This window comes from Danio aesculapii, chromosome 14 (genome assembly GCF_903798145.1).
Source record: "Danio aesculapii chromosome 14, fDanAes4.1, whole genome shotgun sequence".
In the NCBI taxonomy this organism is placed as follows: Eukaryota; Metazoa; Chordata; class Actinopteri; order Cypriniformes; family Danionidae; genus Danio; species Danio aesculapii.
The window spans coordinates 38,722,688-38,744,377 of NC_079448.1; the positions used below are offsets into that span (position 1 = coordinate 38,722,688).

Sequence of the window (21,690 nt, forward strand, 5' to 3'; positions counted from 1 at the left end):
GAGTCCCTATGAAAAGCACTTTTAAATAGTCACATTGTAAGATATAAAGTCACAATTATAAGTAAAAATGTTGCAGTTGTGAGACACAGTAACAGGAGATACATGAATTGAGGTGACATAAATTCAGTTTCCAAAGCAAAACCTAAAATTCATAGGAACTGTGGGACAGTTTGTTCATTATAAAATATTGGTTTCTGGGTGCAATAAACTGAATTTATCAAAAATCAATGGCTATTAATTTAAACTGAAGTGTTTAAGCACTTCATTAACATTTGCTTTTCACTGTTATTTTATTTAAACAGGTTTATATTCCTTTTATTTGCCTCCTATAAATATGCGCATATACGTACAGTAATCTGTAAAATCTCATTCATTCATTCGTTCATTCATTCATTCATTTTCTTTTCGGCTTAGTCCCTTTATTAATCAGGCGTTGCCACAGCGAATGAACTGCCAACTTATCCAGCATATGTTTTACACAGCAGATGCCCTTCCAGCTGCAACCCAACACTGGGAATCACCCACACACTCTTGCATACACACACATGGTTACGTGATGTGCGTTTTTAGCCATGTAGTATGGATAGAAAACTTTTCAGAACCGCCAGTGTGTTTCCAGCAATTTCTCTGCAACTCCTTTCCATTTCTTCTCCGTCTCTCTGATTCTTGACTATTTTGATAAATACACACCGACGTTGCACGCTCACACAGAGTCCAAAATAGGAGTTTGTGATTGGGTCAGCCCAATGTCAATAAAGAAAATAACCAATGGGCTGCAGAGTATATTACATGGGCCGGTGTCCGAAAAAAAGCATCTTACTTTCAGAGCATCACAGAGCACAGCATTGTCAATTAATTAGGCAGAAAAAAAAGATAGACTGCTAAGCGTTGTATGGGCCGATCAGATCAGAAGACAATGATCAGCACGGCCCAAAAAGTACGTCGGCCCAGCGGGAAACTGCCCTGTCTGCCAGATGGCCAGTGATTGTGTCAAATGAATCAACCACCATGACCTGCTACTCACATTGGTCCATTCTGACATGCATATCCATATCAGATAACGTCCATTTTTCACAATTCAATCAATTCCAAATAAATAAAATAAGTGAAAGGGATCATGGAAGTCATTTCTGGTTGACTTTAAAGTACTTCAGAGAGACAAAAGTGATGGTATCTTTTACTTGAGGAGTGACAGTTTTCAAAGAATAGCACCCGCTGCGCTGGGTTTGTCCTAATTACCATGTTTAGAAAGCATCAGTTTGAATCAAGTCAATAAAGGACTATTTCCTCACTTTGAGTGCAAACCTGCCATGCTACATTGTGTTCTTTTAATTGACTAACTGCCTTTTTCTGAAGTGCACTATAAAGATGTTTGCCAGTGTTTTATAAACTCGTCGGCTGTCATCTGAATGATAGCCTTTAGAGAGTATGAAAGAGCATGGCAAATGCCTACTGCAAGTTTTAGGGTAATGTTTGACATTTAGAGGCTCTCATCAGAAAATTATTCAAGAGATGATTTATCTGTGAACTCATAGAGAGGAATATTAAAAATTCTTTTGAAATCTTAGGCTTGAAAGAAGAACAGTTTTCATCTAGGTCAGACGGGCCAGTGATTGTCAGATTTGACCAGGGTAAAATGAATCGGATTGAAAGGGAATAGCGTATTACTGGGTTTGCTTTGGCAACTAAACAAACATCAATACATAGAATATTCTCTATACATGAGTACCCGACAATAAAGCAAACTATAATTAATATCTAATCTAATACATGTATGTCTTGAGGGTTGAGTCAAATGTATGTCATTCAAAAGTTAGGGATTGATAAGATAAATATGTTAGTCATGTGAATTTGTTAAATGTTAATTATTTATCTTACTATACACTGAATTTCGACAGTAGTTTAGTCTTTAAATGCTTTCGTGACATTTTGAAGGGGTGGTCCAGAGTGTATTTTTAAGGCTTGGTTGTGTTTATAAGATGCAAAGCAATATGTGGTTTAGCTTCATTTGAAAAAAAAAAAACAAAATTGTCTTACGTTGATTATATACTGCAACTCAGCTAACATGGAAACATATTTTCTATTGCCTCCGAAAGCCCACCCTCAAGAGGCTCTGATTAGTCAGCTAACATAATGTGCTGGCATTCGTGGAATGGTTCAACGTCACCAGGAAGCGTCACACCTCTACTTGCACGTGTTTTGCCATTGTGTAAATACTGTCAGTCAGTTAAACTGTTAGCCGTATCAGTTTGAGCCTGAATCAGACAGAAAATGGACACAGCTAAAGCTTATGCCTACTCTCTAAAATAAAACCTCACAAGTGTCTTTCATATATATATTCAGGTTGTAAGCATGTGTAAGTAATATGAAACATTTACATATCTTTTGCGAGTTCGATATTTGAGCTGTAGAATGCAGGAAAAGTAGCCAAATAGAGAGACACTGCAGCGCTGCTGAAGATTGTGGCTGTTTACAGGAGTTTGATGGATAAATATGAATTTGTAGCTAGATTGTTAAAGGTGCCAAACAGCATTTCCTGTTGTTTACAACATACATCCAACATACCGTTAACACTAGAAACTATGCGTGTAAAAGATACATTTTAACAAATAAAAATACTTACAGGTTGTGGCTCACAGTCCACAGCTTTGTTTATATGGTTGCTCCCTCTTTGAGAAGTTTTTAGCCAAATCACTGGACTGGGAGATTATGGAAGCTGTCCTATGTCAAATGCTAGCTATATCCTTTTTTATAATTCTCTGGAACAAAATTAAATTAAATTGTAAGCACTACTCTCTTTTTTGTTGTGTCCTTAGGAAGCTAAAATACAGACACAGAAGAAGCTCTGTGGAAATTGCAACATTTGGATGGCCTTTTAGCTTTCTCTGCTATAATATTACAGGGTCTCTAGCCATGCCCCTTTGCTGTGCAGAGTGTATTCACATAGTGTAACCAGAAGGGTTTAGGATCTCACTAACCCAGATGTATTTTTTTGTAGTCCCCAAACTTAGTTCGCTGTAGGCTTTGCTAAGCTAACTTTGTAAAAGCCAATGTCTCACTTTGCATTGAACTTATTAAAGCGTATTACATTCAGCGATGTTGTTTATAGTCACACAGCTACATTACACATCAACTAAAGTTTAAAATATGATATCATGGTGGACCACCTGTTTATTAAGCAAAATATTCACATAAAAACAAAATGTAATTATTTAGTTGCATTATTAATACCCTTCTATCATTTTTGATTAATTATATGTGCCCTTGCTAAAATTATACTGACCAACAAACCAAACTTAAAATATGTTATAATATGTTGCCTTAAAGTGTTTGGATGTGTCTGTTGACAGGAAGGGTAGGAGTGATGCTGCAGTATAACTCCACATTGGACACGGGGCAGGTGGAGTTGGGTCAGCAAGTAGCACACGCCATTCCTCCAGGAGTTTTCTGGAGGTCCAGACTTATCATCGAACAACCACACTTCCTCAAGTTTAATATTTCCATTCAGAAAAACGCCCTGATTGGAGTCTATGGGAGGAGGGGGCTTCCACCTTCACACACTCAGGTAATACAAGATTAAAGTTTCAGTTAAGTCAGAAATGACTCGATTTTGTTATTTAATTAGTTATTTAAATTATTTTATTTTATTTTTTATTTTTTGAAATACACAGTATTCAGAAACATGCATCTGCCAATTTTGGGCTCATTGGCCTTTTTTCATGAAGTGTTGTTTTTAGACTAAGTGAAGTTCTCTAATGTAAAAAAAAACATCCAAAATAGACTTCTATTTTTTATTTTGCTACACTCTGTCAATTTGTGCCTTTGCATTTCAATACATGTATTTATATATTTTTCCCAAAATATGATTTTTTTCTCCTATATGTAGCCATAAGTCTTCACTTCAGCAGCTTGTACATACAGAAAACTTTACAGTCAAATGTTTATTCATACCTATCTAAGAAGGTTTTTACAGAAGGATATATTCATACATAAAATGCCTAATCATATGTAACATTTGTAACGTAATTTTGTTGACATTTTTTAGTATTTTCGGAATAATTGAGTTATAAAATTAGATTCCCGTAGTCCCATTTGTCCCTGATGTTAACAAAAATTAAATATGAAATCTGAACTACACTTCATTCAGTGTTCAGCTTTTTATGCTACAGTGGCTATAGAAAATCATCATAGTCCTTTGAAATAATGACGTTATTTGTCATACAGCCGGAAATGAAATCACATTCCTAATAACTTTCCTAGCCTTTAAATGTTTATGTAGCCTTCTCATCTCATCGTCTGTGCCTTTCCACAACTTTGTCCCAAAGGTTTTTTTTTTTAAAGCAGGGTTTATTGTGATTACAGCTATAGATTTTTAGAGGGTATGATACATTTCTTTAGCCACTGTACAGTTTAAGTCTGAATTATTAGGCACACAGTTTTTTTTTTTCTGTGTAACGGAGAGATGATTTTCTCAACACATTTCTAAACATAATAGTTTTAATAACGCATTTCTAATAACTGACTTATTTTATCTTTGCCATGATGACAGTAAATAATATTTTACTAGATATTTTTCAAGACACTTCTATACAGCTTAAAGTGACATTTAAAAGCTTAACTAGGTTAATTAGGTTAACTAGGCAGGTTACAGTAATTAGGCAAGTTATCCCAAGTTATATGTTAAATATCATCTGGGAAATATTTAAAAAAGAAAAAAGAATTCAAAGGGGGGGTAATAATTCTGACTTCAACTGTTTAAAGAAATGTCTTAGAGTAAGTGCATATGTCATTAAACAGTGCTTCATTTGCATATTAAAACATTTAAAAAACATTTTAGAAATCTTGGTATTAGGTATATGCACAGCTAGTGTTTCTTCACATAGCAATAAACTTCCGGTGAACGGTTAATGTGACTTTTTTCAATTTTCTATGGTTTATTTTACAGCATCGATGTTGTAATGTAATTAAAATATAACCAGTTAAATAGACTTCAGTGTCATTTAGTTGTTCAAGTGTAAAACGAGATGAAAAGCTGTTTACACACACGCATCATCAGGATCAGCAGGTTAGCGCAGAAACTCCATTGAAAATACTGACGTAAAATAAACATTCATATTTTAAAAACATGGCATGGAAAAATTCAATTTAATGTGCTTCTTGTACATTCTGAGACCCACTTTATGTTGTATATCAATCAGGCAGTAAGGATTGTTGATTTTTTTTAAGAAAACAGACCTTAAATGCGCCAATTTTGTAACAGCATACAATTCACCGGAAGTGTTTCACCCATGTTGCTGAAAAAATAAAAGATCTTCTGCATACTTCTGCATACACCCTATTATTGTGTGAAATAAACCAACCATTCTGGTCCATTCTGACATGTATATCCATATCAGATAACAATCCAATCAATTAATTATATACTAATATAATATAATATAGTATAATATAATATAATATAATATAATATAATATAATATAATATAATATAATATAATATAATATAATATAATATAATATAATATAATATAATAATTTTCTATAGCCACTGTATATAGACATGTCTGAGTAAGTGCATATGTCATTAAACAGTGCCTCATTTGCACATTAAAACAATTTAAAAACATTTTAGAAATCTTGTATACTGTAAAAATGCAATTCTTTAAGGAAGGGAAGTTTGTTGAGAAGTGTTTGATAAGTATTGTTTCAACCTGTTCACTTCCAGTGCCCTAATCTTCCAAAATGAATTGACTTAACTCTCTTGATTTTATTAAATCACAGCTACATCTGTGGTCTGCAAAGTATTGGCAAACTATACAACAAGACATGGAGGAATCAGCCATCAATGGTTGTTCAACAAATCCTACTTTAATCATAACAAAACTACTCCAACAGAAAGACAGATCTTCTCTCTGTCTCGGTGATTGGCTGGGTGTTTAAAACTCACAGCTGTCAATAAAAGCAGCATCTTTCGTAAGTGCTGAGGAAAACTGTCCAACTTATTGTAGATGTTCAATCAATGTGTCCCCAAAGCCATCACAATAAACTAAAGCAAGCTTATTGAGTGCTGCTTCCAATTTGCCATGTGTCTCCTTATTGCTTTTTTTGCAGCTGACCAGTTGGAAATCAATTGGAGAAAGTTTAATTTGGAGTCTCGAGTAGATCTATCTGTTTAAATGCTCTGTTTGAAATACGGAAAGTTCTGCCGGATAACACACTCCTCGTTGCAAGACATCTTTAAAAGATTCAGGATGATATTTTAAAGCCAGACAGGGTAATGGCAGCTTAAATGTCATGGTGTCTGGATATTACATTTGCCTTTTATTTGGTTGTAATGCATCTGGTAACAACTGAATAATGGCGAATGTCAAATGTAATTCTACTTTGTTTCAGTATGACTTTGTGGAGCTTCTGGACGGCAGTAGGCTGATCTCGCGAGAGCGTGTTCAGTTGGATCCGGAGCTCAGGGACCGATTGGAGATACCGGTCAGCGTTCAGCAGGCAGGATTTATTCAGTACCTGCACACCGGTGTGTGGCACCTGGCTTTTTACAATGATGGCCGCACTGTAGAGCCTGTCTCATACAATACCATAGTACTAGGTGAGCTAGTGCATGTAATAAAACCGTGCGATTGAGTGCAAACGCATTTGTCTTTGTTTATGCACTTGGTTATGTTATGTTTACAGCTTATTTCTGCACCACTGCTGAAAATGTAATTTTGTGCCCAACATTATGTAATGTGACGCTTGACAGAGCAATTGGGCCAGTGTAACAAGCTTTTACAGGCGCCTTCAGATGGCCTTTTTATTTATATATTTCTGCCTTGCACCCAAGTGCCTGAGATAGCACAGCAGTGATAATGAGGCGTGCAGAAGCATGCCCTGAGTTGTTGGCTAATCAATAAGTTTGATTCTGCCGCTATCTCTTTCTGTCAGGCCAGGAAATATGGAGGCCAAAAGACTAAATCTCTAAGCCCTGTGCTGCTGAGCTGTTTGTTTGTGTGTTTTTTTTTTGTCTTCAAATATACATTTATTTTGTGTGTTACGCGGTCATCAGCTGGAGGATCTGCTTTTATTTAGAGCAAAGGAAAGCACTGGCCTTTTCAATTATTCATACAATTATTTATTAACTGGGAATTCAGTAGGCAACTTCCAAAGAGACTGCTTGTAATGCTTGATTTAAAGACACTCCAGTGGTGTTTTTACTCCTGTTTTTCTTGGCTTGTTAGACCACAAACACGAGGCTGTGTAAAAATGCAGTTTATATGCGATGGATAAATTGTAATTTTACTGTGTGATCTTCTTTGTGCAGAGTCAGTGATGGAATGCCCACACAATTGCTATGGCAATGGAGAATGTGTCTCAGGCACGTGTAATTGCTTCCCAGGATTCCTTGGGCCATATTGCTCGAGAGGTATGTAAGAAAAAAAGAAAGAGAGATAATTTTCCTTAATGAAAAATTTGTTCTGGGGCCGTTAATGGTTTTCTTCATGACAGTTAAGCACAGAGCACATTAAGTCTTGTAACTGTCATAGCTGAAAACAATCTGCCGGTCACTTAATTAGGTACACTTGTTCAATTGCTTATTAATGCACATATTGAATTACATGGCAGCAACTCAGTCCAAAAAAGCATGTAGACCTGGGCTATACCCTATAGACCCTTTTCACTAGGGATGTCCCGATCAGGTTTTTTTGCCCTTGAGTCTGAGTCATTTGATTTTGAATATTTACCGATAACTAAACCCGATCAGATACTCCTATAATACATAAAAAAATAATAAAGAAGAGTGAAGAAACAGATCCAAGATGTTCCTTATTTTTTATTTAATTCACCTTATTTTAACATTCAACAACTTTGTAACAAACAGAGCACTTCTCTGAGGTAGCTTGAACAATCAAGTAATAAATAACATCAACTCTTCACTTTTGGATTTAGCGCAAATATAAGTAAATATAAAAAAAATCTAATATAAAAATAAATGGCACCTCAACCTAAAATACCCGGCAGGCAATCCCAAGTTTACTTATCTCACAGTTTGCTACGGCAATGTTGTCGTCATCAACTTTATAATACGTCCAGACCGCAGACATACTCACGCTTTCCTCTTCAAGCTGCTTCTGTGTTCTAATTTGACAGCATTTAACCAATAGCCTCTCCGCAACAAAGTCATGCCATGCTGCACACGTTGCTGTTTTGTGTGAAGTCAAGAAAGAGGTCTAAATCTGTGCCACTGCATAACTATAGATGTCTAGATATAGAAGCATATATATATATATATATATATATATATATATATATATATATATATATATATATATATATATATATATATATATATTTAAGTCCTGATTGGGAGGTAATGTCCGATTCCGATCGAGTCTGAAACCGCGTGATCGGGCCCAATTTCCCATCACGTGATCGGATCTGGACATCCCTACTTTTCACATTTCAGGGTTTCTCAGCAGCAGAAGTCTTCATAGAGTCTTATAGCGCAGTGAATGGGAGAGTACAACACTTTTTTTTACAATCCTTATTGCTGAAATAATAAAAGAAAAATGCCATGATGGTGAGATCAAGACTTCCAGAAAAAGGGAAAAATTTGTATGAGACCGGTGATGGCAGCCAGAGGAAAGACGCTAAAACGTAAAATTTAGTGTCCCGCCCCATAAACGCTACATTAGAATCACCTCGCATAAGCGGTGATGTGGGGATATAATACATTCATGAATGCATATAAATGTTCATACATTTTAAAAAAATCCAAAATAAAAAAAAATTCAAGGATTTAAGATTATGATGACTGTTAAATCAGAATCAGTTTTATTGCCAAATGTGCTTCACACACAAAAGGAATTTATTTTGGCTACAGAAGCTTCCAGTGTACATAAAGTGACAAGTGACCAAAACAAAATAAATAAATATGAAAAAAAAAAAAAAAAGACGATAAACATTAAACAGAGATGCAGTCAGTGAAAAAATCTGGATGTTGAATTGTGTTTACAGATTTGTTATAAATATACAGGTTATAAGGTGCTGTGTACAAATACGAATGGAGAAGATATTGCATTGTATATTGATATAAGGTGCTATATACAGTATGCGTCATAACAGTCTTGGAAAAGGGTCCATACCCTATATCCTTTATTTGTGCACTATTTTTGGAAGCGGCCAGTTGTAGTGGTGTCCAAAACTATATTGGACATTCTAAAGGGCACCCAACTAATCCTACAATGCATGGCAATAACGAGTGTACAACTGATGTATACTCAACGGCTAGAGATTACCCATAATACACTGAAAATTTGCACTTCGAATGAAAACAGTATCTTAAATATACACTTGTTTCAACCGAGGTTTGCAGAACTGAAGAGCATCTCTGAATATACTACACATCCAACTATGAAGCAGATGAGCTACAGCAGCATACAAGCACACTGATGACAATTCTGTCAGCTACAAAGAGAATGAATGAGATGAGAAAAAGTCTTATCAAAACTGGAGAAATTGGAAAAAGATTGCAAACATTTGGATGGTTTGTCAGTATTTGCCATAAACTGCATAAAATCACAGACCCATCCTGCATTTTATAAACAGTTCAGGTTGCTCATTGTGGTGTTATGATATGAGAGTCATTTTCTCTTGCACACTTTGTGCCTCTTCAAACGAAATGAGCATCACTACACTCGTTGCTGACCATGCCCATCTTTTTATGACCACGGTGAACCAATCTTGTGATTGTTGTATCTAGCAGAATAATGTGTCACATCATAGCTCAAATCATCTCAATTTGGCTTCTTGAGCATGGCATTCACTTCACTACACTCAAATGGCTCCACAGTCACCAGATCTCAATTCAATAGAGCACCTTTGGGATGTGGTGGAACGGGAGATTCACATCATGGATGTGCAGCCAACAAATGTGTAATGGTATCTTGTCAATATGGACCAGAATCTCATAGGAATGTCTGCACCACTTTATTGAATCTATGCTATGAAGAATTGGAAGGCAGCTTTGAATATAAAAAGGGGGTCTATATTTGTAAAGTTTTTTCATGTGCTCAATTCAATTTCACGACAGTTAAGCACATTAACACTATAATTGTAGTTACTGGGAAAAAAATAAATTAAAATGCATATATTCAACAGCAAGAGCATTACTCGTGTACTGTTTTTAATTTGCATGCTAACTTTAAAATAAAACAACTGTGTCCGGAAAGGATGACTTCCATTACTAGATTATAATAATGAGAATCTAATGAGAATCATGATTGAGATTAATGAAGTTGCACAACTCAAATTGTCCTGAGTATGTTTTTTTTTTGTGTGTGTGAGATTTTCTCATCCGAATCTACTTTCATCCATCTAGCTTTAATCTTTTTTTCCTCTCTCACTATTAGCGGCATGTCCAGTGCTGTGCAGTGGGAATGGTCAATACAACGGCGGTCGCTGTCAGTGTTACAGCGGTTGGAAAGGGATCGAATGCGATGTACCAAGCGGTCAGTGTATGGATGCCCAGTGTGGAGGTCATGGCCTGTGTGTTTCAGGATCCTGCATATGTAACCCTGGCTTCAGAGGTGACAACTGCGACCAAGGTAACTGGACAGTTTTCAGTAGCTATGCAAAGAAACTCCAACACATGTAGCTCATTGTAGTGAAGGAGGGCGCTTTTTCAACACCAGCGCGCAGCTAATTACATGGATGAGTGTGCTGACTTAAAGACTGGTTTTTGTTGTGATAAATTAGCCACACCATTTAGCAGCATCCACTGACTGAAATGGATTCTACATATGGGATTGAGATAAGGCAGACAGCCAAGAAAATACCCCTTGTGTGCACACAAAATATTTCCTGTCTTGTGATTCTTCTCCTCCCGCTGTCTCTGGGTAAAACCAATTGAGTCTATTGATCCACATTCAATAGGCTTGGGAATGAACTCTTTAGATGTCTATGTTCGGGTCACTTGACCAATGTTATAATTGTCATTGAACTGAATAAGTAACCTTGAGGTCGAGAAGAGAATGAATGACCCAGTGAAACACTTGAAAAGAGAGACTTGCCGAATAGATTTTTAAAAGCATGTTTTTCTTATTATAAAGTTGCACGAAATAACAAACACTGTGAAAAAGATTCTTGATTTTAACCAATTTACAATCAATACTGTAGCTGCTGCATCGAATTGATTGGCAATTAAAACCTACAAATAGTTTTGACGAGTGCACTTTGTTTGTATCTCTGTGATTTTTTTTTAAACTGCATAAGGCTTTTCATCAATAATTGGTTTTAACGTGGCGTAAAGAAATAGGCATCCAAAAAGAAAATTTGTTCCCATTTACTCAACTTCATGTCATTATTTTTTGTTAAAGATTAACAAATTTAATTTATTTTCTGTCCTTGATACACTGCACATTCAAAAAAGTCACCACCTATATATACCTTAGCAAACAGACAAGAGTCTCCCATTATATTGCATGGATCAGAACATTTCAGATGATAACAAGTTACTGTATTTAACCATAACTTATACTGAGAGTAGCTTCTCATTTTTTAAACAACCATGTCAGAAGACACATCCTGTGGTCAAATTATTGGATTATTGGAAATAATTAGATTTCGCAAACTGCTTAAATTATGGTAAGAACTTGTCAACGCATTTTTAAAAACTGAAAGGATAGTGATCTTTGAGGAAGAAATCTGGTCAGGAAAAAAATATTCAATGATTGAGATCAGCGAACATTCAAGAACAGCATTCAGACATGGCAAAAAACACTGCTATGTTTAATAGTGAAAGTAAAATATGTACAGCAGTGGTCCCCAACATTTTTTGACATCGCGTACCGGTCAACACTTGACAATTTTACTGTGGCCCAGGGGGGTGGGTGTATGTACACTACCGGTTAAAAGTTTTGGGTCAGTTTTTTTCATGTTTTTTTTTTTTTATATAAAATTAATGATATATAATAATAACAATCAAGAATACATGATTATATGCATGGTTTTATATATATATATATATATATATATATATATATATATATATATATATATATATATATATATATATATATATATATATATATATATATTATTATTATTATTATATATATAGTACCGATCAAAAGTTTGGGTTTGTTTTTTGTTTTTGTATTAATAATTTTATTTTATTACTATTACCATTAATAATAATAATAATAATAATAATAATAATAATAATAATAATAATTATTATTATTATTATTATTATTATTATTATTATTATTATTATTATTATTATTATTATTATAATATTAGAGTGATCTCTGAAAGGTCATGCAACTTTAAAGACTGGAGTAATGAAGCTAAAAATCTTAGCTAAAAAGCTAAAAAGCTTTAAAATCCCTGTAATGAATTATTAAATTAATATATAAGCTTCTTTTGAGCTGCACAGTGGCGCAGTGGGTAGCATGATCAACTCACAGCAAGAAGGTTGCTTGTTCGAGTCTCGGCTGGGTCAGCTGGCGTTTCTGTGTGGAGTTTGCATGTTCTCCCCATGTACACGTGGGTTTCCTCCGGGTGCTCATGTTGGTGAATTGTGTAGGCTAAATGGTCTGTAGTGTATGAGTGTGTGTGAATGTTTCGCAGTGATGGGTTGCAGCCGGAAGGGTATCCGCTGTGTAAAACATACGCAGGATAAGTTGGCGGTTTGTTCCGCTGTGGTGCCCCCAGATTAAAAAAGGGACTAAGCAGAAAAGAAAGTGAATGAATGAATGAATTTTGAACAGTTATTTTATAGTGCAATAACTTTTCACAATTTTACAATTCGTACTGTGTTTTTGATTAAATAAATGAGCCTTGGTGAGCAGAAGAAGCATATTTTAAAACATTTAAAAATCCTACTGACCCCAAATTTTTGACTGGTAGTGTAGTTGTATGTATGTATGTACATTAGGTGACCATCAACTGTTTTCTCAGGATGACAAGCTGACAAAACATTGCTACAAGCCTGATTCAAGTTTTATTTATGGAGAAAATTAAAAAGCTATGCTAACGTTACCAGAATTTGTATATCCCATACAAAATATGCAGCTGATCAGTCAGTTTTTGTCACGTGACTTTCACAGCATTTAGAAGATGGGTGCACCTACATTGAGAAATAATGAATTTGTGTACGAAAAAGACATGATATGTGAACTGCCACAATCATTTGCAATCTCCAGCAGTTGATCTTCTTGCACACACAGACATGCTGGATTCACCTGATTTGTTGACAAATGCGTTGCAGATCCATTCCTTGGCAGCTTGTGGGTCCTTCACTGGGCCTTTTCCCTTCGCAAAGAAACATTACAAAGATGTCTGTTTCTTAATTATTTTGCTGCTTGCCGGTTAAACTTTGGCGCTCAAGTGACCAAGATGTAATTAAGAGAATATGGTCATTTTTCAACATACAGACATTTTTCAAAATAAAAGATTTTCCAAAATAAATGATTTTTCAGACTCAGATAATAAATAATTAATAATTTTGTGCGGCCTGGTACCAATTGATCCAGGGTTTGAGGACCACTGATGTACAGTACACATGCAAAATGCAAAGGGAACTTAAGGGATTGGCACTAAAGAGCTGTGTCACTTTAAGAAGGTCATGTTGTCTGATGAGTCCAGATTTACCCTGTTCCAGTGATGTGCATCAGGGTAAGAAGAGAGGCAAAGGAAGTGATACACCCTTGTGCCCAAGATACAAGCTTGTGGAGGCAGTGCTGTGATCTGGGGATGCTGCAGTTGGTCAGGTCTGAGATCAGCAATGTTATTGCCCAAAGAATGAGGTCAGCTGACAAACTGAATGACCAGGTTATTCCACCAATGCTTTTTTTCTTCTCTGATGGCACGGGCATATTCCAAGATGACAATGCCAGGATTCATTAGCCTCAAATTGTGAATGAGTTGTTTAGGGAGCATTAGACATCATTTTTTAACACATGGCCACTACAGAGTTCAGATTGTAACCCTATTGAGAATCTTTGGGATGTGCTGGAGAGGATTTTTGACAGTGGTCTGATCGTCAGTATGCAATTTTAGGCAGGAATAAATGTTGTGAGAGTACTAAAATGATGCTACAGCAAATGCCGTAATCAAAGCTAAAGACAGTCCAAGAAAGTATTAGAGTGTGTATCTTTTTTCTTTTATTTTTGGATTTGCAGTGTATGAGAGTGACTGTGGGTTAGTGTTAGTCCACTGTCTTTCATTTTATGCTTGGTGACAGAATTTCCGGACTCGGAAGCAACGAGGAACCGTGTTTATAACACCTACAGGGACACTCAGACAAGATAGCTGTTAAATTCCCCAAAATTGCAAGCGTAAAATTAAATTAGTACCTCTGTCCCTGTCTCAACAAGAACTGTACATCATGCTTCCTAAGGCTGTAATTTATGGTTCGGGCATAAAATCTGGACCCTTGAGCGATAGGAAAAAAATGACAAATGTGATCAGAGAAGTCATCTTTCAATCTGTTCCCTATATCTGCATGGGCTTATTTTGGGGGAAAGCCAAATGATACATTCAACCCTCATATTCTGTTGCTAACTGTAAAACATGAGGATGGATTTGTATGTACTTTCTCCTCATGGGCAACATGTGGTCCCATAATTGCACTGCTTGATCATAGAGCTGCAAGAACAGGAAGCAATTTTACTGGAGCAGATATATAAATATCCCATGGTGCAAACACTGTTCCAATATTTCATGATGGTAATACCTCAAATCCAAGAATGGGTACTTGAATAGCAGCAGGAAGCTAAAATGAACCATTGATTCTTTGCAAGAGTTGTTGGAGTGCAGTTTTGTAACTTTCAAAGAAATAGAGTCCTTTTTGTGTGGAGATTATTACCATTATGAGAAGATACACAAGAACACAGAGGTATATCTATTGATGACAGTTTAAAAAATAAGGTGTTGTTAAGTTTTAATTAATAAAACATTAAATATAGATATAGTACAATTAGATACAGTAGTAAAACATTGTATTTTGACACTATGGTTGTCACATGGATGACTGTTCACAGATAAAGTCACAGTAAAGCATTGAAAGCCTTGCTTTTTCCACAGTGGACTGTGTGGACCCATCCTGTTCGGGCCATGGCTCATGTCTCCATGGTCAGTGCCACTGTACCTCAGGCTGGACTGGATCCAACTGTGAGACGCAGCTTTCTTTGTGCCCAGAACACTGCTCTGGCCATGGCACATTCCAGACTGAGACCAGCACCTGCATCTGTGAAGCCAACTGGACTGGTCCGGACTGCTCCTCAGGTACCATTCATTCATTCACCACAACACCAGGCATGGCGTGATTTGTAAAATGGTTTAATTAAGAATTGACCTATTGGTAAACTCCACCACTGCTGATAAATAGGACAAACAAACAATGCAAACTGTTTTACAGTGATACCTGTTAGTGTGAAAACGTCAATACAGAAGGGTAACCAATTGCAGAGGAGCATTCAAGTGGAAATTATGAAGATTTTTTTAAATGATGGACATTAATTTGCAAATAATTCACAATTCAAGCTGCAGAAGCCTCATGTTATGGTTATAACGACTGCAGGTTAACATATTACCATTAAGTTAATTTACATTTAAGCACTTTAATGTAGATATTGGCATGAGCTAATTAATGTGAGTGCTATCCATCTTGCCCATGGCAGAGACTGTGTTATTACACAATAATTACTTTTAATTACTTTAGACTTCAGCAGAGCTAAAAACATTGTTGCTTTGAGTTACCTTGTGAATTATTTGGATATTTATGGCCCGTTTCCACTGAGTGGTACAGTACAGTACGGTACTGTACGGGTCACCTTTATCAGGTTTGCATTTTCACTGCTAAAAGGGTACCAATAGTGTGCTTTTGGTGGGCGTGGTGTACGACAGAAAGTTTTAGTCGTCATCATTCTCGCTAGAGGAAATGTCAAAGTAAAGCTGTATGGGTCATTCACATCTCTGATACAGAGTCTGATAGTCTACAGGGCATAGGGCAGATTGTTCTTCTTCTTGGTTTGTGGCTGTTCATCAAGATAACGACAAGGTTTGTTTGAGCGCGGGTCAACCACGGCTGTTATTATATCTATGTTATTACGGTGCAATGTCTCGGCTGTGTTTTTAAAAATGCCAGTTCCTTTGTTTTCATTCTGGCTTGTTGCATGAGCGAGTGACGTTTCTCTGTAAACCAATAGCGTTCAGTTGCGTGTCTTGCTTCATCTTTTGGTACCCTTTTGTTCTGGGTAGTATGGTGCGGTTTGCCTTTAGGTACCTTTTGACAGTGGAAACGGCCAAAAAAGCATACTGAACCGAACAGTACCATACTGTACCACTCAGTGGAAATGGGCCATTGAAATCTTGTCTTTGGGTGGTTACGGAATTTAAATAAGTTCCATTCTCATCCTCTTGGGACATTAAAATCAGCATTAGAAGTACCCTAGATACATTGTTTTACCATGTTTGTAGCATAAACACAATCCAGCCAATGAGAACTTCAGATATTGCATTGCTTCTCTATTGAGCTGATACCAAAATCTGGTTCCCATGCAAATGAGGCTCAACTGCCATTGGCTCGTCTGCATTAGTGGGGAGGGGCTTACCAGAGCTCATCCAGGAAGCTTATTGAAAATCTCCAAGCCTGTATTTGTATCCAGGGTTAAAATTAATGTTGAAATTACAGCAATGACACACTGCGCTGGTCGTTAAATTACTACTATATGAAATGGTTGGTGGTGGCGCAAGTAAGTGGCCAGTCCAAAGACATGCGCTATAGGTGAACTGTTTCTCAGTACTGGGTTGCGGCTTAAAGGGCATGCGCTGCGTAAAACCTATGCTGGATAAGTTGGCGGTTCATTCTGATTCTGCTGTGGTGTCCCCTGATAAATAAAGGGACTAAGCCGAAAGAAAATTAATGAAATGATTAACTGAATCATAACTATAAGAACAATTGTGAGTCAGTTCTGCTGCCCACATTTAAACAAAATTAATGTTTGTTTCTACTTTGCTTAGCCTGTTGTGAGTAACCTTTCAATCATGTCAGCATTTCCTGTGGCCATGCTGCACGTACTGCACGCTAATCTTACAGAAGGAGCTGCAACTTCCATATGTTACATTCCCTTGGTGATGCATGTAAGTAATTGGTGAAAAGAGAAAGAAATGTGGCTGCCAGGCTGTTTCTTCAGAGAATGTTGTGGGAATTATGCCATCATAAGTGCATGTGGTTTTGGAGTATGGGAATTTGTGTGATGCAAATGTGAGGAGAACAATAAATGTGCTGCTGCAGTCATCAAAAAGTGTTATAGTGGAACAGAAATCATCACAGATTCAGTTTAATATGCTTGACTCCTAAAATAGGCAAAGAAATCTCAAACTAAAGTGAAGAAAGTCTTCATCCTCTTTCGTTTTTGCAAAGTTAACATTGCAATATTATGCAATATTTTTGCGATTTAAAATAGTTGTTTTTGACTTTAAAGGCCCATGATGGACAAAAGGACATTAATATGATTAAGGTGTTTAGATGAGTTGCTTTTTGAATTTTCCTTACATGATCCTGTTTTATATGTTATAGCATATAATTAGATTAACATCTTTGCGTCCACATTTCCTCTGGAGTTTCATGTAATTTCAGGTGTTTCATTCTTAATTTGTTGACTTTATCTGCAGTTTGGCACTTTCATTCAGGAACATTTACATGTTTACATTCGGAAAGCAGCGTTTACAGCGGATCTTTTAGTCTATGATATTGTAGTGATATTACTGTAAACTTAGTAACTAAATAATTTCGATTAAGGTATTTCTTGAAAAACTGAAAGAGTACTGCTGACAATACTAACTAACTTTGCCATCTGAATAAACATAAACAAAGAACATTGATCACACACTTACCGGGGGAAATGAAAACAAAACTTTTGTTGCGGCACATTTAGAGCGCAACCCTGACGAACCATGTCTTCAAACATTTCTTCTTCTTCCACTCGCTTTAATTATGGTTGGCAACACAACGTGGTATCTCTCTGCCGTCTGAACACTGTGACGATTTGAAACAGTCTTCGAATCTATATCATCCATATTAATGAAGTTGCACCTCATTCATAATAGAGTGCGCTGATTGGTTCGAACTCTTTCTCATGAATTAATGCTGAAAAGATGTCACATTGTACTGGCCGGTACAGACATCCAGTCTACACGCTGGAATTTACACAAGGATCGCCATGACGTAGCTTCAAAATTTCTTTTCAAACCGGAAGAACAAATTTGCTTGAAATAATGCAAAAAAAAAATTTTTTTTCTTTTTTTTTTTTTTGTGAAATATATGTGTCCTGATAGTGTTTTTAGCAACGTGGGACACATATATGACTGTCAAAATCTCAAAAAATGTGTTTTGGGGTTTCGTGACACTTTAAATTATTTTAAAATGTAATTTATTTTGTGTTTAGTGAAACTTTATTTTCTGCATCATTACTCCAAATCTTTTAATATGGTGATTTAGTGACATTTTATTCATATCAATGTTGAGAACATTTTAATGGCTGCTTAATATTTGTCAATTAGATAGAAAGCTCAAAAGAACAGCATTTATTTGAAAAAAAAAAAAGCCTTTTAAATGTCTTTCTTGCATTTTGATCACTTCAATGCATCCTTGTTAAATTGAAAATCTTAATGACTTCAATCTTTTGAATGGTGCATTGGTGTACATTTATATTCCTGTACAAACACATTTTGTGGGATTTTTGGCTTCCACCTAATTTCGATTTATTTTTATTACTTACATTACATGACATTCATTACTATTGAGATATAAAAATTCTACTAAACAGCTTTATTTCAGCGTTCAGATTTGAATGAATATAAAAGCAGTTCATTACTTGCTTCATGAGAGTTTACGAGTTTAGCGTCAGACCACTTCAAGCCGCAGCTCCGGCCATGGGAGCAATGGGAGTCCACTTGCTTGCACAGTTGGGGTTTTGTCTCTTCATTACCTCCACTGTTCCACCTCAATTAAATAAACTTTAATTAACGGGTGTACGGCGTGGATCGACCAGCCTCCCGCTGGAACCTGGAAGTGGTAAAAACAGATAAACACCTTGCCGCTAATGAAAAATTGATTACATCGACTAGTGTGGAAAAAGAAGGCTGTTAAAAAAAAAAAAAGATTGAATGAATCAACCACCCCTTCACCCTTTTAGAGCAATTTAATATTCCAGAGTGCCAGCACAACCTAATCAGACCCTCCAAGGTCTTGCAATTGAGGAAAAAAAACCTCCTCTGAGAGGGACAGAGAAAGGTCCCTCCTGTACAAACATCAGAGACTCTTTACTTACATTTTGCTCAATTTGGCGTTTTATCCGTTATTTATTTGTCAGGAGGACTTTCTTCCTGCTCTAAAAAGTTGCTTGACAAAGAAATGGCTTAATGGAAGACCAATTCAGAACTTGCCTGAAAGGTTGCCTTGGGCAGCCGTGGAAAACTTTGAAAAAGTCACCGGTGTAATTTCTCTGCAATGATAAATTGGCTCCAAGCATGGCCTTATAAAATCAAAATTGCCCCAAGCAGTGTTATTTGGTGGGTTTTTAGGAGTCGTTGCGGTGATAGTTCTAAGGACATAATGATTCGTAGAAATGAAGGTGGATGGGGCCAAGCCAGGTCTTAGTTGCAGTTGTTATCTAGCATCAACTCTTGATGCCTGGTTTCAGCCTTGAACACAGCTCTCTTCTGATAGCTCCAGATACACAATACCTGAATTGTATGACTTTTGTTTACACCTTCTTCAAATGCATCACATGTAGACGTGGGAGACACGTTTTTCTCCATGTTTTTTCCACACTGATATCTTTGAGGGTGGACAGAACGGCAGCTTTTGTTTTCAGCTTTCTACAAAACTGTGCTAGACAATATGGGTATGTGTTAGGATCAGTATTTGGGAGAGAACATAGGGATATTTTTGCATGATACAACAACATGTCCCATTCTGTTTAAGAAGTCTTTTGACCACATCAGCTTTTTAGAAAGCAGTCAAACAGGTTTTGACTACTACTAGATATGGTCAAAAGCTGAAAAGCTTGTTTAGAGGTTTCTTTACTTGTGGGATTAGATTAGCAAATTGAATCTTAATATCATGCGGTTGTAAGGCTTCAGTAATGCTGTGTCCGCACCAGACTCGATATGCGCAAATAAATCGCACTATTTGCGTGTAAATAGATGTGTGAAAATTTTTTATTTTACTTGCTTCGTTCGTGCATCAAATTGGTTTAATTTGCATGTCAAATTCACTTCACAATAGATTGGCAGGGCTTCTGTCTGCCCGGTCACTCTAGCTTCATTGCTAACATAAATTTTTATTTAAATAGTAAATGTGCTTTATGTGCTTTAGGAATGTTGAAAATATCGTAGATTTGTTCGGCACTGTGTCTGAGCTGATGGATTGTTGTCCTGTGTTTGTAAGAGTATTTCCCCTCGGGACACCAACAACAGGCACTACATCATTATCACGCCCCTACAAGAGAAAACTCCTGATTGGTTAACGCGACCCCTGATTAATAAAGGGACTAAGCCGAAAAGAAAAAGAAAGAATGAATGAATATTTTTGATTATTAATGTGCGCTGCTAAGAAATTAATCTGGATGAATTTAAAAGCAATTTTCTGAATATTTAGATTTTTTTTTTAGATGTTTATTAGTTTAATATTATCTCTGACAAATAATTTCCTGTCTTAACAAACGATGCATCAATAACACTTGTGATTGGTTTTGTGATCCAGGCTATCATTGTTTCAGTTAATCAGTATCCTATTGATATTGTGAAAGAGTGCTAGTAAACTATAGGAAACTACAGTTTTTTTAATGTAAATTAGCATTTTTTTTTTATTATTCAAAATATGGTCTGATTATCATTATCAGCTAAATTAATATTATTTGTTTTTCAATATTGCACACCCCTAGTGCAAATGTCAATAAATGTGTTTGAACAGTGACACTGTAAAGGTTCTTACGTCTTAAAACCTGTAGCTGACCCCAATCATCTCAAATCATTTCTTATCATTTAATGTTAACATGTTTGAAATGGTGAAAAACGTGTGAGATTTCAAACTGTTGACGGCATAAGAACACGTCAAAATGAAGCTGAATCAGGGGCAATCCAGGTCTAAATTTCACTTATGTCATCACACTTTACTGTCAAGTCTGAAAACTGAAAATGGATCTCTATCCTTTAATGCTTTCCTAGCTGAATCTTCAGCTCAGTGCAGGCAATGCCTGATTGGTATGAATTTATGCAGAATATACATACTGAAAAATGAAATGCTTTGTGCTGCCTGACGCATACAAATATAATCTTGCGATCTAGTCTTGACCTGTAGGTTGTTTTAATACATGCAGATCGGTGTTGGACTGGAAACAGACATGGAGACGTAATTCTACAGTGTGCATGTTAATTCATTTAGATTAATAGTTTGCAGCCCACTGGGAAATTTTAAAGCAACGGTAAATTGAATGTATAATATAAACTGAGTAATGAAGTTGCTATAGCACCATCTATGGACCCAAGCCTTGCTAATTTGATATGTCTCTCTGGAATAGCAGAGTGCACAATGTTTGCTGACACTTGCAGAATATGGTTATGCCTTATGGAAGTAATTATCTATTAAATACACCCTCCAAAAACTGGCTTTGGCACGTATCCATATTA

General features: G+C 36.2%; 1 protein-coding gene across 1 annotated transcript in view; it reads left to right on the forward strand.

The window, feature by feature from the left end:
* Positions 1-21,690, forward strand: part of si:dkey-237h12.3 (teneurin-3) — a 122,603-nt gene that overhangs the window by 26,455 nt on the left and 74,458 nt on the right. Inside the window, 5 exon segments of the mRNA XM_056471949.1 lie at positions 3,351-3,565; positions 6,394-6,601; positions 7,313-7,414; positions 10,401-10,595; positions 15,079-15,279. Of these exon segments, the coding sequence (XP_056327924.1) occupies positions 3,351-3,565; positions 6,394-6,601; positions 7,313-7,414; positions 10,401-10,595; positions 15,079-15,279 (921 nt within the window).